The 12,810-nt window shown below is 36.6% G+C and overlaps 1 protein-coding gene across 2 annotated transcripts in view; it reads right to left on the bottom strand.

The window, feature by feature from the left end:
* The window catches only part of ST6GALNAC3 (ST6 (alpha-N-acetyl-neuraminyl-2,3-beta-galactosyl-1,3)-N-acetylgalactosaminide alpha-2,6-sialyltransferase 3), a 572,885-nt gene that overhangs the window by 51,952 nt on the left and 508,123 nt on the right, over positions 1 to 12,810 (bottom strand). The window contains exon 4 of one of the 2 annotated variants that reach the window (XM_011953151.1): positions 5,977 to 6,328. The exons of the other annotated variant lie outside the window; for it this stretch is intronic. Coding sequence (XP_011808541.1) covers positions 6,319 to 6,328 — 10 coding nt within the window. The 3' untranslated portion in view covers positions 5,977 to 6,318. Of the gene's footprint in view, positions 1 to 5,976; positions 6,329 to 12,810 lie in introns of those variants that run through there. 2 annotated transcript variants of the gene reach the window in all.

The following is a 12,810-nucleotide window of genomic DNA, read 5'->3' as shown; positions in this document are numbered from 1 at the left end:
AAAACTAGCCGGGCGAGGTGGCGGGCGCCTGTAGTCCCATCTACTCCGGAGGCTGAGGCAGGAGAATGGCGTAAACCCAGGAGGCGGAGCTTGCAGTGAGCTGAGATCCGGCCCCTGCCCCCCAGCCGGGGCCCGAGACCCCGTCTCAAAAAAAAAAAAAAGAAACTGTTACATACACAAATAGTATTGTAACAACCCAGCCCACAAGGGTAGTATTAAATGGTACATGGGTTCAAATTTAGTAGTACTTTAAGAGAAATAGAAATAAAGTGTTGTCTGCTTAGAAGATAACCACGTGATGAGAGAAATAGGAAAGAGTCAAAGCAACTAGGAGTGCAAACATCCAAAAGAAAACACAATTCACTTGATAACTACTTCCAAGCAAAAAGGAAAGCTGACTTACATTGTTCCAGAGGGCAGAAGGGGGAACAAAAACTGAGTAAGAAGAAAGCATATTTTTGTTCCACTTGAGAAAATATTTTTAATATTTAATGCTGTCCCAAAAAAGGAATAGTTTACATTCTGTGATAATGAACTCCTTATCAGTAGAGGTAGTAAATGTGGATGGCCATTTGTTAAGGGGTTTATGCATTGAGTAGTGTGGTAGTTTATAAACAGTGGCCAAAAATTCTTTGACATTCCTTCTATAGAGATGTCTATGTACCCTCCTCTTAAATCTACGTGGGATTGTAATTGCTTTAATTAATTAAAGATGAGGAAGTGACACTATGTGATTTCCAAGGCTGGGTCATGAATGTCTATATGATGTCCACCTAATTTCTTGGAATTCTTACTTTTCAGATGCTCTGCCTCAGAACCCAGCCACCATGCTGTGATAAATTCAAGCCACATGGAAATTCAAGCCAAACACAGCCACCATGCTGTGATAAATTCAAGACTGCATGTGGGAGGCACGACTCAAATTAGATTTGAACTTTCATTTATATCCATTGTGTTACTGGAAAAATTAGAAATAAATTAAGTTCTACTAAAATCTAATATCCTAATTGTCTACGGCACCATCATTCAACTGCATGTCAGACTCAACATGTGAAACCTTCTCTTTGAGTACTGTGAAACATATTCTAAATTAAATGGTCGAGTCAAACTGGTTTATATATGTATTATATTATTTAGTTTTGACTTATCAATTAGCCCTCTCAAAATGGACAAGGGGCATAAAGAGATTTCTGCAAAGAAACTATAGACTGACTAAAAAATAGTAACAAGGCAAGCACACAGACACAAGAAACTGTCAGAGCTGACATATCTCACAGGGCAAGTTTCTAGCTAGCCACAGTATCAGAGTAAAAACTGTGATGATTTGATCTCATCAGAACTAACTCAATGATTTAGAAATTACCCAGGAGACTATTGGAAGTGCAGATTTACACCCAATATATTATTGACCCTTATCCAAAGAGTTATTGTGCTTGTTATATTAATTAATGATGATAGTACATATGTACATATTTGTAACTAATAAATAAAATTAGAAGGTTGAAAAATATGAAATTGCCAATGTTCAAGTATTTTTGACCCATGTCAATTTCATATGGTTCAACCTAGTTTGTTGAAGTTAAATGCTCAAAAATTATCTACTTTGGAGTGAATAGGGTAAAAATGTCCATGCAGACTATTGGTTTAAGGAATAAGACACTTGATAAGCATGAATTTAGTGAGTGCTTAGGAAACTGTTTACCTTTGCTCCCCAGCTGTGTATATATGTGAACACAGACACATGGCATGTTACAAAATTATTGCTTTCCTTGTCTGGTGATAATTTTATTATAACACATGCACTCTTTCCAATTGGGGTGGCTCCTAGCACCCAGATAGATTATGAAACACTGACTTGAATGACAATAATTATTCTTTGCCTGACTCCATCCTGCAGTGATGTATCTAGAAAATCAACATTCCTTAGTAAAAAACAAGGCTTTAAAAAGAATGATTTTTATGGGAGCTGGTGGTTATAGAGAATTTTAGTGCCAATAAAAAGAAGATGAGGATTACTTGTTCCTTTGAGGCCATGAGGTAATTAAAAAACAATATTTAGTGGGTTTTAGAACACCTATTTCCATGAAATCTCAGCACTAAACAATTCAGGGAAATCAGAATCGATAAATCACCTAAACAGATCAGAAAAAAATGGATAAAGCAACCATAATTCTATGCTACCTCCACCCCCTCCAGATCCATTAAATTATTTCAACTTCTTGGCATAAAATCCCATAACATAATACTCCAAAGCATGTGTCTTGCTTTGGTGCTTGTCAAAATTAGTGTCTGAAAGACTGTACAGGGAATGTTTTTCCATTCAAGGGACAGTTGCCTATTGAAGCCCCTCTCCCAAATGACTCAGAAATGTACTCATCCTGCACATGCAATATCAACTCTCTCTTATCAGCTAAGATTGTTCTGTTTCACGGCACCATATCTAAAATAGATTCGTGCCTTAAAGTAAAAAGAGATCATGAGCTTATTTGTTTATTTGTTCTTTCAGTCATTGATTCATTCAACAAGTATTCACGTGACTACCACAAGCCACGCAGTGCTGAAGACACAAAGGAGTACAGCAATTTGCAACCTGGGGCTAAGGGGCTACCAAAAAGTTAGAATTCCAAACACCAGGTGAATTTGGTTCCCTAAGAAAACATAAAAATATGAGAAGAATAAAACAGGTTGTTGAAAACTAATGTATTCTGGCACTTTTGTTTTTCTCAATAATTTACACATAAACACTGGCTCCTTCAGGAGCTATCCCCAAGTTAAAGTCATGTGACAGAAGACCCAGAAAGAGCAAGAGGCAGAAAGGGTAGGCCTAGTGAAAGGGAGAGGGTAGCAGCAATTTCCAAACTCCCTGGGATTCAATGTCCCCAACAAAGTGAAGAGTGGATATGAATCTGTCAAAAGAATGTGAGAACAACCTGTAAGAGCCTCCTACAAGCCAAAGATGGGACAATTTGAGCATCGACAGGGATGATAAGTGCAATAGATTGAAATACTTCAATAAATTTCAAATCCTTGTGTTCTTCATGATACTAAAAAAATTATTGAGTACCGAGAGATACTGCAGGGAACTAATGATAATTTTGAAAACTGTAAATAAAAGAATCAAGAGTTTATCCTCCCTTGGCTACACTAGTTGTACTACTGGTCACCAAAGAATATAAAGGAGGAAATTTTTATTATAAAAATAGCACATCTAATAAACGATGATGAAGGCATGAGAAAATAGGAATACCACTATTTTGTAATCTCTAATAAACTAATGGATTTAGGCATTGGACATTAATGGCTAGCACTTCAAAAAGAGATAAAGCATATAGTATGCTTTTTATTAAGTAGAAAAGACCACATATATGAATGTCTTATCAAGAAAACCCACAAAAATCTAATATAACAAAACCTCTAGATTCAACTAATAAGTACGGTAAATAAGAGACCAAAGAACATATTAGCTATATCGTGGGATGTAATCAGCAAAAACTAGACTGTGAGAAGCTACAGGACAAACAATCAATTTTTTTCCTTGCAGTTTGACAAATGAACTGCAAGAAGAAAAAAAGAAAAGGAGAGGAGTACCCATATATTTTAAAAAGTCTCAAGATAAATCAATCTATGGACAAGCAATGTATGTATTTTATTTGAATTATGATTTCTTAAAAAATGTATGATGCATTAGATAATTGCATTGACTGGAGATTTGATGACATTAAGACTTATGGTGAATTGTTTTAGTGTGGGATTGGTATTCTACTCATATATAAAAACTATATTTTTATCTTAGAAAAGTACATAATAAAATATTTTGAAATGAAATAATATGATATTGGATTTGCCTCAAAAAAACACGTGGGAGAAAGGTTGGGAAGATGTGACTGACAATGAAGATGGGGCTGCAGAGTCCAATGAGTTGGTATTTTCTGGAGCTGGTGATCGATGTGTAGAGGTTTCTTCTATATTATTCTGTTTATATTTGCGTATGTTTGGATTTCTCCCCTCTCCACAATAAAAAGCAAAAAGAAAACAAATTAATGGACATATGAATTCATGTATCCAAAAGATCCGCAGGACTGGCTAATTTATATTCTTTCAGATTTTCCAGTGAAGTTACCAGACATATAATAGTCTGGTTTTCTTAGATTCAAAGCTATACCCAATGTGAAAGCATACGAATATATGTAAGCATGATAGAATGAAAATAGAAACTCCCTCTTGCTCTCTCCCTCAGTGCATTTGTGTAGAATATATGTATGTCCACATGCACACAAATTTGTGTATGCATAGGTATATCCTCAGACACTTCTTATTTATATTCTGCTTGAAACTGCTTTTAGCCTTGTTGGAGTAGGCATCTCAGGCTGACAACAAATAAACCAATATTTCAATTAGCACAAAAACACATATCAGATTACATACCAGATAAATGATCCTGGTGGCATGGGTAGGTAGTGTATGTAAAATGTGTCCATGTAAATGAGCATACAGATGCTGTGCCTCAAAGATTAAGGGAATTCTACACTATCAAATATCTGTGTCTAGGTTGATTTTAGCTTGGAGAAAATGCACTCGACTTGGAAATTCCATACTTTAGAGTAGCTCCCAGTTTCCTGGGGCTAATCTTTAATACTGAATAGATAAAATCTTCTCCAATCCAACAAATCAAGCAATAAAAAGATGGTTCAGCTACTTTTCATATCAAAGGTCAAAGAATCCATCTTAATGCTCTACTATGAAATGCTAGCCTGATGAAATTAAAACAAGACAACACAAGCAAACAAACAAAAACCCCAAAGTCCTGAAAAGTAACGAAGTCCAGATTATGATATAATGACCTCTTGCATCTGATTGTTTACTACATCTAGTTGTTTACATAAAATAGAAGTCCTTATAGGCCTCTACATTATGTAAGAAAATTAGCATGTTTCAAGAAAGTAGCAGATTATTGCAGATGAAAATGTTTTACCAACAGGGATTTTATGGGTGGCAAATGTGATTAGATATTCATTAGCATCTGCAAGCCAAATACGTGGCATGTACCTCCCGGAAACACCTCAACATGGATATTCTAATTTCTACCACTTCAAACGGACAAAAGGGTTTTTATTTAGGCATAGTCAAAGACAAACAAAAAACTAGATAGTAAATTAGGGCAAGTTATTTCTGTTGCTTAAACAATTATCAAGTCCCCATCTGCTGCCTAAGGATAAATGGCAAAAAGAACCGTCTGTCATTGTCATTTTTTGAAATGTGGCAAATGTTGACCGTCTACTTAATTAGTCTGTTGTCTTCATCCACTAAACATATTGAAATTTTATAGGAGATAAATTTAGGGAAAATGGTAAATAGTCTCTTTCTCCAAGTGAACAGAATAAGGACATAAAGAATGATAAAGCTGCCCTCCCAGAACCACTTGCTCCATTAATACAATTCTGCCAGGAATCCCTGATTACAGGGAGGTGGGCTCACAGTTTCCATGACCACTAATGGGAGCAACATGTGCACAATGCTGGGAGGACAGTGCCTTGATGCTCTGAGGGTTTTGCTGCTAAATGTCTCCCCACTTTACCAGAGCTTTGTTTTTGACAAATACTGGTGTGCTGTAATGAACTTTAAGCAACAGCTAGAGGAAGAATACATGCCCAGTTTTCAAGGTCTATAAGAAAATGAATGCTTTTATGACATGATTTATAAATGGTATTATATCTATGAAATTTTAATGCTTTAATTTTGGGCCACATGGCATGAATTAGTGAGCCAAGATACTATCAGGGCTCGTTTTCACAAGAGCAATTTCCACTAAAAGATTAAGAGGCTATAGCTCTTGGTAAAGGTTACCTTCCCAGCAGAAAGAGGCAGTGGCAAGGGAAACCTAGCATGGCATTTTCTACAAAACAATTCCCTTGGAGAAATCAGAAAGCTCTCCATTCAGTAGTCCTGTAATCAAAACAGAGAAATGGGAAGAACAAGTTTTGCCTTGATAAGATTTAATAAAGGCAAATTGAATAAAGCAAAACTGATCAAAACAGAGAGACATTTAAAAATATTTACATACCACAATTTTCCTTCCTTTTTAAAAATTGTAACCTTTTTAAAAATTATCATATCTGAATAATTATGCAGCAAGTCTGCAAAGTGAAAGAACTTTACATAAAGCCACGAGGTTAATCTTTGAACCACTGACATGGGTATTTGCTTTGTCTGGCTTAGTTTTGTTTGTTTGTTTCTTCCTTTCTTTTTTCCTTCCTTTCTTTGGTGGTGGGGCAGGACATGTATGTGGTGGCTGCTGTTCAATCAACCAACACTGCATGGTCACTCTGTACTGGACATCATCGGAATGGAGAAGAAATGGCAGATGAAAATTAGACATGCAAATCACTACTTTAGCTATGAGAATCCCCTCATTCCTTATACTTACTGTGAAAATGATTAATCAGGCTCCCCAGAGCTTTTCCTCTGGCATTTTTTTCTGACGTGTCATCTGTAGTTTCCAAAATTATTATACAACTTTTATGAAACTAAGTCTACAAGACAAGCTCTAAGGTATAACTGATGTCTCTTTTGTAAGCCAGAGAAATTTTCACAGCCTGTGTCTCAGAAGGCTAATATTTCAGCTCTTCTTGGGGTGTTATTACCTGCATGTGTCTGGCTTCTACAGCACTAGACTGCCAAGATTCCTTGGTCTAACTGCAACAGGGGAAAAGCTATCATCAATTATGGATTGGGAGCAAACAATTAACTTTGCAGGAAGCGATTCAAATGAAAGCCAAATCGCATTTTGGACATTCTGTAACATCAAAACTTCAGTTTATCAGGACATACAAAAACACTTCATTTTCCACAGCGTCTATGGGTGCCATTAACTTCTATCCTTTGGCCTTTCTCTGTGTCTCTGTAAGAATAAAACACTATCATAGAGGAAAACACCCATTGCCAATGACTAATAACTAATTGTCAATAACTAATCATCCTGTTTTCCTCTGTATCTGAGAGTCTCTAGGGGAGGAGCAGGGAAATTTTCGAGCAGAGTTGCCTAAGGTTTCCCTAGCTGGCCCTGACTGCACTGGCCACCTGTTCCCTGTTTAGAGAAACCATCCTTTCCCCTCCCCAACCTTCTGTTCCTTGTCTCAGACTAATGATGATATACGGGGTACTGTGTTCCACCTAATTATGAAAATTGCTTTCTATTGGTTCCAAGATTTTTATTTGATATCTTCTCAGAATCTTGGCTAGCCTCTGTGCCTTGGGGCCCTTAAGTAAAATTAGATCTTAGAGCCCCCATATGGGATCTGACACACAGCTTTTAACCAGGAGCTCTTATTTAAAAAAGAAAGTCTGGTTCTTTATAGAAAAGATGCTAGTTCTCTACCATAAAGTCCACTACACCACCAAGCCTGGGCTTCCATATCTGAAGAAAAGTTCCCAGACCCTGATGCCCAAATATCATCATTGGTAAATACACCATTGACCTTTTCCCTAGAGATTTCCTTCAGTATGTTGCTCCTGCAAAATTGGGTGCCTTACCCAAGTTTGTGGACTCACCACCATCTCCCCAACTCCTCATATAAGAAATCTGAGAGTTAATCTTGATGCATTCACTACTCTCATATTTAGTTACCATCAAATCACCTTCCTCAATAGCTTCTAACCCAATCTACTCCAATCCACCCACACTCTACTATTTTATTTGAGGATTTCAGGATTTCTTACCTTTAGTACTAATGATTGTGTCTGACACACCATGAGTGCTCAATGCGTGTTTGGTGAATAAATCAATAATACAATTAATGAATAAAATCTGTTCTCTTTTGAATGGCCACTAAGGGCACAAGAGGATAGGCCACCAATTTTCAGGTGCCATTGGAAATCACAAGATGGAGGGAAAACTCAGTTGTTTTATTTTTACAAGGAAACTTAGTATGTTTGTGATAGATGTTGGAAAGGAACTTAAGAATGATTATCTTTCCATTGATGATTAAAATGGATTTCCATTTCTTCTGCATATAAAGATAAACTGTTGCTATGGCTCAAACCAACACATTTCATCACTGGCTTCTCCATGACAACATGTTCTACATGTTAGAGTCTCTTCCCAGCTATAAAAAATGGATATTTTGGCTGCTTCAAACTGCAATTCCATATTCAGAGTTTCTACTGAAATAACTCAACTATTCAGGTACCTTTGACCTATAGAAGACAGAGCTTAGGTCAACTTCTTTGCCTCAGCATGGGGCTTGAGGAAGACCACACATGGAGGAAGGGCCACCTTCTCAACTAGCCAAGTGAGCTAATCAACTCTGCTGACAAACAAGTGGCAGATCAAAGCCAGATCACCTAACAACCAGTTCTTCCATACGCTACTGGTGCTCTTTGATACCATCTATTATTTTTTTCACCAGGTTTATGGAAGCCTTTAACATCTTAGACCCTTTCAGGGCTCTTTCTGGCAGTTTGAACTTTGAAACTTGTAAAAGAAATATCCTCAGGCTTCAACTCCACTGCCTGAGATAGTTCCCAGAGACCTGCACATGCTTTCAGCAGAAGAAACTATGGGCCCTTGAATTTCAGATTAATATAAGGAAGATTTTTTTGAAAATTGGAGCTATGGGATGGTGGAATGGGCAGCTTCAGGAAGTAGCGAGCTTTTTGTGCCTGAAGATTTCAAAAAGAGGCTGATAATTACTGCCTAATGTATCAGGGAGAGGATTCAGCCATGGAAGTAGGAGTGTAGTATAGATAATAGAAATAGAGATGGTAGATTGTTTAAATTCATCTCTGAGATTCTATGGTCCTAATAGATTCCACTTAAGTGGTGATAAATTCTATGTGCAGACTTACATAATTGTCAAATGGCTATAAAATATCTAGAAATAAGGCTTATAAGACTGTCTCATTTTATATAATCTATATTTTAGATACACAGTTTAGATAAAAATTCCTAATTTTGAATTTAACACATCATCACTCAGAACTGTGCCGTATACCAGGCCCTTAAAGTGTTTATTTAAATAATTTGGCTACTTTGTATTGAATTGTCAAGTTTCCTACTGGGTTATTTCTACTCGCCCTCTTCCATTTTCCATAGATTATAACTTTCACAAAGGCATTTTGTATTATTCATTGCAGCATTTCTAGTATCTAAACAGTCTTTAGCACATAGTAGGTGTTCAATGAATATTTATTGAATTTTGAACATTTTCTTACCCATAAGACTGGATGAAAAAGACAAAATTTTCTTCCCAGAGCAAATATTTTCCTTGCATCCTTCTTTACTGTCCCTGCCAACCCCACTCCTACCCACAATGACTCCAAGGACTTAAAGAACCAAATCACTCATTACTTCCTAGAAGTACAAGGCCAGAGGATAAAAATTAAAATATTAACAGTACAGTGTTTATATCTGCATAAAAAATTCACAAATGTGTTTATTTTTATGTTTTTCCATTTTTCATATTTATTTGTAAAATGAAATGTTATTACACCTATGAGACAAAAAAAAAAAAAAAGAAGAAGAAAGGGGGAAGATACTACCTTGGCTACATGTTCATTCAAATTGGACCAACATCTCTATAAACATGGAATCAAAAGGACATTTTTCCTTTTTCCTGTGTAGGTGTAACACAAACAATGAGAGCTTGGCCACATGGTCACGCTGAGTTCTGAGAAGAGAAGGAACTATGCACTCAGGTTCCCTGTATCAGGGCAGGGGATTGCTCCCTACTGTGCAATTCACACACAGACCCTGCTCTCTCAGAAATAAGGACACCACTCTGGGTGTTTATATGTTTGGGATGCTTGCTGCCATATGCCAATCAACAATGAGATTTGTTATGTGGAAGGAAGAGGCAGGACATGCAATGACCCTGGCCTGTCAGCAGGTTTATATCGCTTATGACATTTCAGCAAGTGACTGGATGCTTGTAAGAGGACCCAAAAGGTAGTTCCACTCGCCAGCACTGGTAATCGCATAAAAAGTGTCTGTAGCAATCAGCAGGTGCCTTGCATGCCCCCTGGAAAAGACATGGCTAAGTGACTTCTGAGGTTTGTTCAGCACTGCCTTCAGCACAGATAAAAATGATTAAGCCTATTTCCCCTTGATTCCCCTGGCAACTCACTTCTAATCTCACCACATCGATCACCGGGAAAAGATTATCTACTTCTACAAAACTTTTAGTTAACTTTCTGGGCTATGGTCTGACATCAGCAAAGCTTCTCTTTAACTGATAAGACAAGCAATTTCATTTTCTTCTCTAGTGAGTTTAAGGTATTAAGACACTACCTAAAATTCTTCAAAATGGTATCTTCTTGTCTCCTTGCCAAGCTGTGAGACTAACAACACTTTTGACAAGCTGAAAAATTTCTTAGCTGCCTGCTGTCTCCGCAACAAATTTCCTTCATCAACTAATTCACTAATTTGGGCCTTCTTGAGAACTCAGCTAATTTGTAAGAACAGGTGGCTTATTCCATAAGTGTTCAATAAAGATTCACACATGATTACACATACAGCATTGCCTTAAAAACAAATGAAGAAATGTGTGTATTTATGGAGAAGCTAAAGAGACAGACAAGAGATTCTTCAGTAGCTAACTGTGTGCATCTGGTGATCTGGCAAAATTCTTCTCAGAAACTGATTGGGGAAGGAAGCAGAAGTAGGTGACATAAGGATATAAAGTCCTGGTCACATGGACAATTAACTATTCTTGGGGAAGCTACCAAGAGGTTATAGATATGAAACAAACAAAAAACTACCAATCACAGCTTCACTCTTATTTTTTCTCTATTCTTATGTTTACCTGGCCTTGAGTTTATTCAGTCATGCAACATTTACTGAGCATTTAATAGCACTTAATACATGTCAGGCACTGCTTCATTTGCCTAAGTTAACCATCTTATCTTATTAGAAAAGAGGAAAGGATATGTTATATGGTTAAGAAAATGAATCAGATGCTGTGATATTATTAGGATAGGCAGGAAAAAAGACAGTTCATGTAAAGAATATAAAGTCAATCATTCCCCTATTTGCCTGGACATAAAATATCCAAAAAAAAAAAAAGGAAAAAAAAGGAATGATACCAACAATTCTGAATGATGTTTTTGTCAAATTTAAGGAATTAGCTATTTTTCCATGAGGAATATTTAACTTGCTTAAGAAAAAATGCTGAACATCAGAGAAAGCTGGAAGATACAAAGTGATGTTATCAGGATGTATTTTTCTCAAAAGGGCAATACTTTTTGATAAGATGATTGCTGATAAGAGAGCATAGTAAAATTCACCTTTTTTCTTAATAGGATATTAAATTTTAAAATTTCTTAATTTTCTTAATTAAGAATTAAGGATTTATGTTGCATAAATCACTACCTTACAAACCACTGGAACCCAACAGTACAAAGTACAGTGAGTACCACAATAATTTTGAGTTAACATGTACATACTAGGATGATAATAAATTCAATCACTCTTTATATATGATAAGCAAAAAACAGCAACTCAACTCACTCAGGCATAGTTAACCTTTCTTTCCCATTCATAATCCTAGTTATTCTTCAATGATTTGATCCAGGAAAAAGTATTTGCATTTATCATATAAGATGGCAAATACTTCTGGTGCTCAGAAGGTTTAAATTCAACACAGTTCCCTAAAAAAACATGCTTTCTAGAAGAAAGAGGATCTATTTCCTACAATCTGTGATAAAATCATGGATGTGAAAATATTTCAACTGGTACAAGGATTACTGTTCCTTATAACTGCAGAAGTTGCCTTTTTTAAAAAAGTAGGTGGATGCAGAGGTAGCTCATATTTTTTGGTCCAAGAGTTCCAGCTAAGGTCTAGAAATAGTGAGGGACCACTGAGAGAATTTAATCAAGAGCATGACATTGGAATTGAATTTTGCAGGAAGCCATACCAGAAGCAGAGATAATATTTCAGAAGATATCTTTGTAATTCACTGAAGAAATGACAATTAAAAGGCATCATGAATGGAAAGATGTGCACAGATAGGAGATAGAATAAATAATATCTGGTATAAAATTAAATGTAAAAGATACTTGGATAACTCAGATTTTGGCTTTAGGCCTGGATAGAAGCCCCATCCATTACCAACATTAGGAAAATAAGTCAAAGACCAATTTTGAGAGAGGAAAGGATGAGCTAATTTTGGACAGTTTGCAGTTTTAGTTGTCTAAAAGGGTACTGAAGTAGAGATATCTAGGAGAGCACTGATATTTGAGTCTCAGTAGGCTGGGAATGTGAACAGAAAAGTGGCACCTACGGACATGGGCCTGTATGAAGTCATTCAGAGATTAGGTGTAGAATAGAATTAGGAGAGAACCAAGAAAAAAGTCCTTGGAGAGAATGATATTTCTGGGTGAAAAAGGAGATGTAAGAAAGGAAATGAAGAAAGAACAACCAGAGTGGTGTCCCCCAAGGCAAGAGAAGAGAACACTTTGACAAGGAGCTATGTCAAATGCTCCAGAAAAATGAGTAAAAACAAACACAAAAAAGCACCCATAAACCTTAGCAACATAAGATGTCACTGGCAAGTTTATTCATTTGGTAGTATAAAGAAGTAACTGAGTTAGAAGTAAGTGAAAATTTAGGGAGAAAGACATCGAAGGTACATACATCTTTTAAGTAGCTTCCTATGAAGTATAGAAGAGTTTTATCATAGTAAATAGAGGAAGGTATAAGGTTGGAAAAAATTTTTTTTTTTTTGAGACAGTCTTGCTCTGTCGCCCAGGCTGGAGTGCAGTGGCCGGATCTCAGCTCACTGCAAGCTCCGCCTCCCGGGTTTACGCCATTCTCC

The sequence above is a fragment of the Colobus angolensis genome, unplaced genomic scaffold, assembly GCF_000951035.1.
Source record: "Colobus angolensis palliatus isolate OR3802 unplaced genomic scaffold, Cang.pa_1.0 Scaffold359, whole genome shotgun sequence".
Classification (NCBI taxonomy): domain Eukaryota; kingdom Metazoa; phylum Chordata; class Mammalia; order Primates; family Cercopithecidae; genus Colobus; species Colobus angolensis.
The sequence above is the reverse complement of the archived record's forward strand: the minus strand, read 5'-3'. Positions and strand labels throughout refer to the sequence as shown.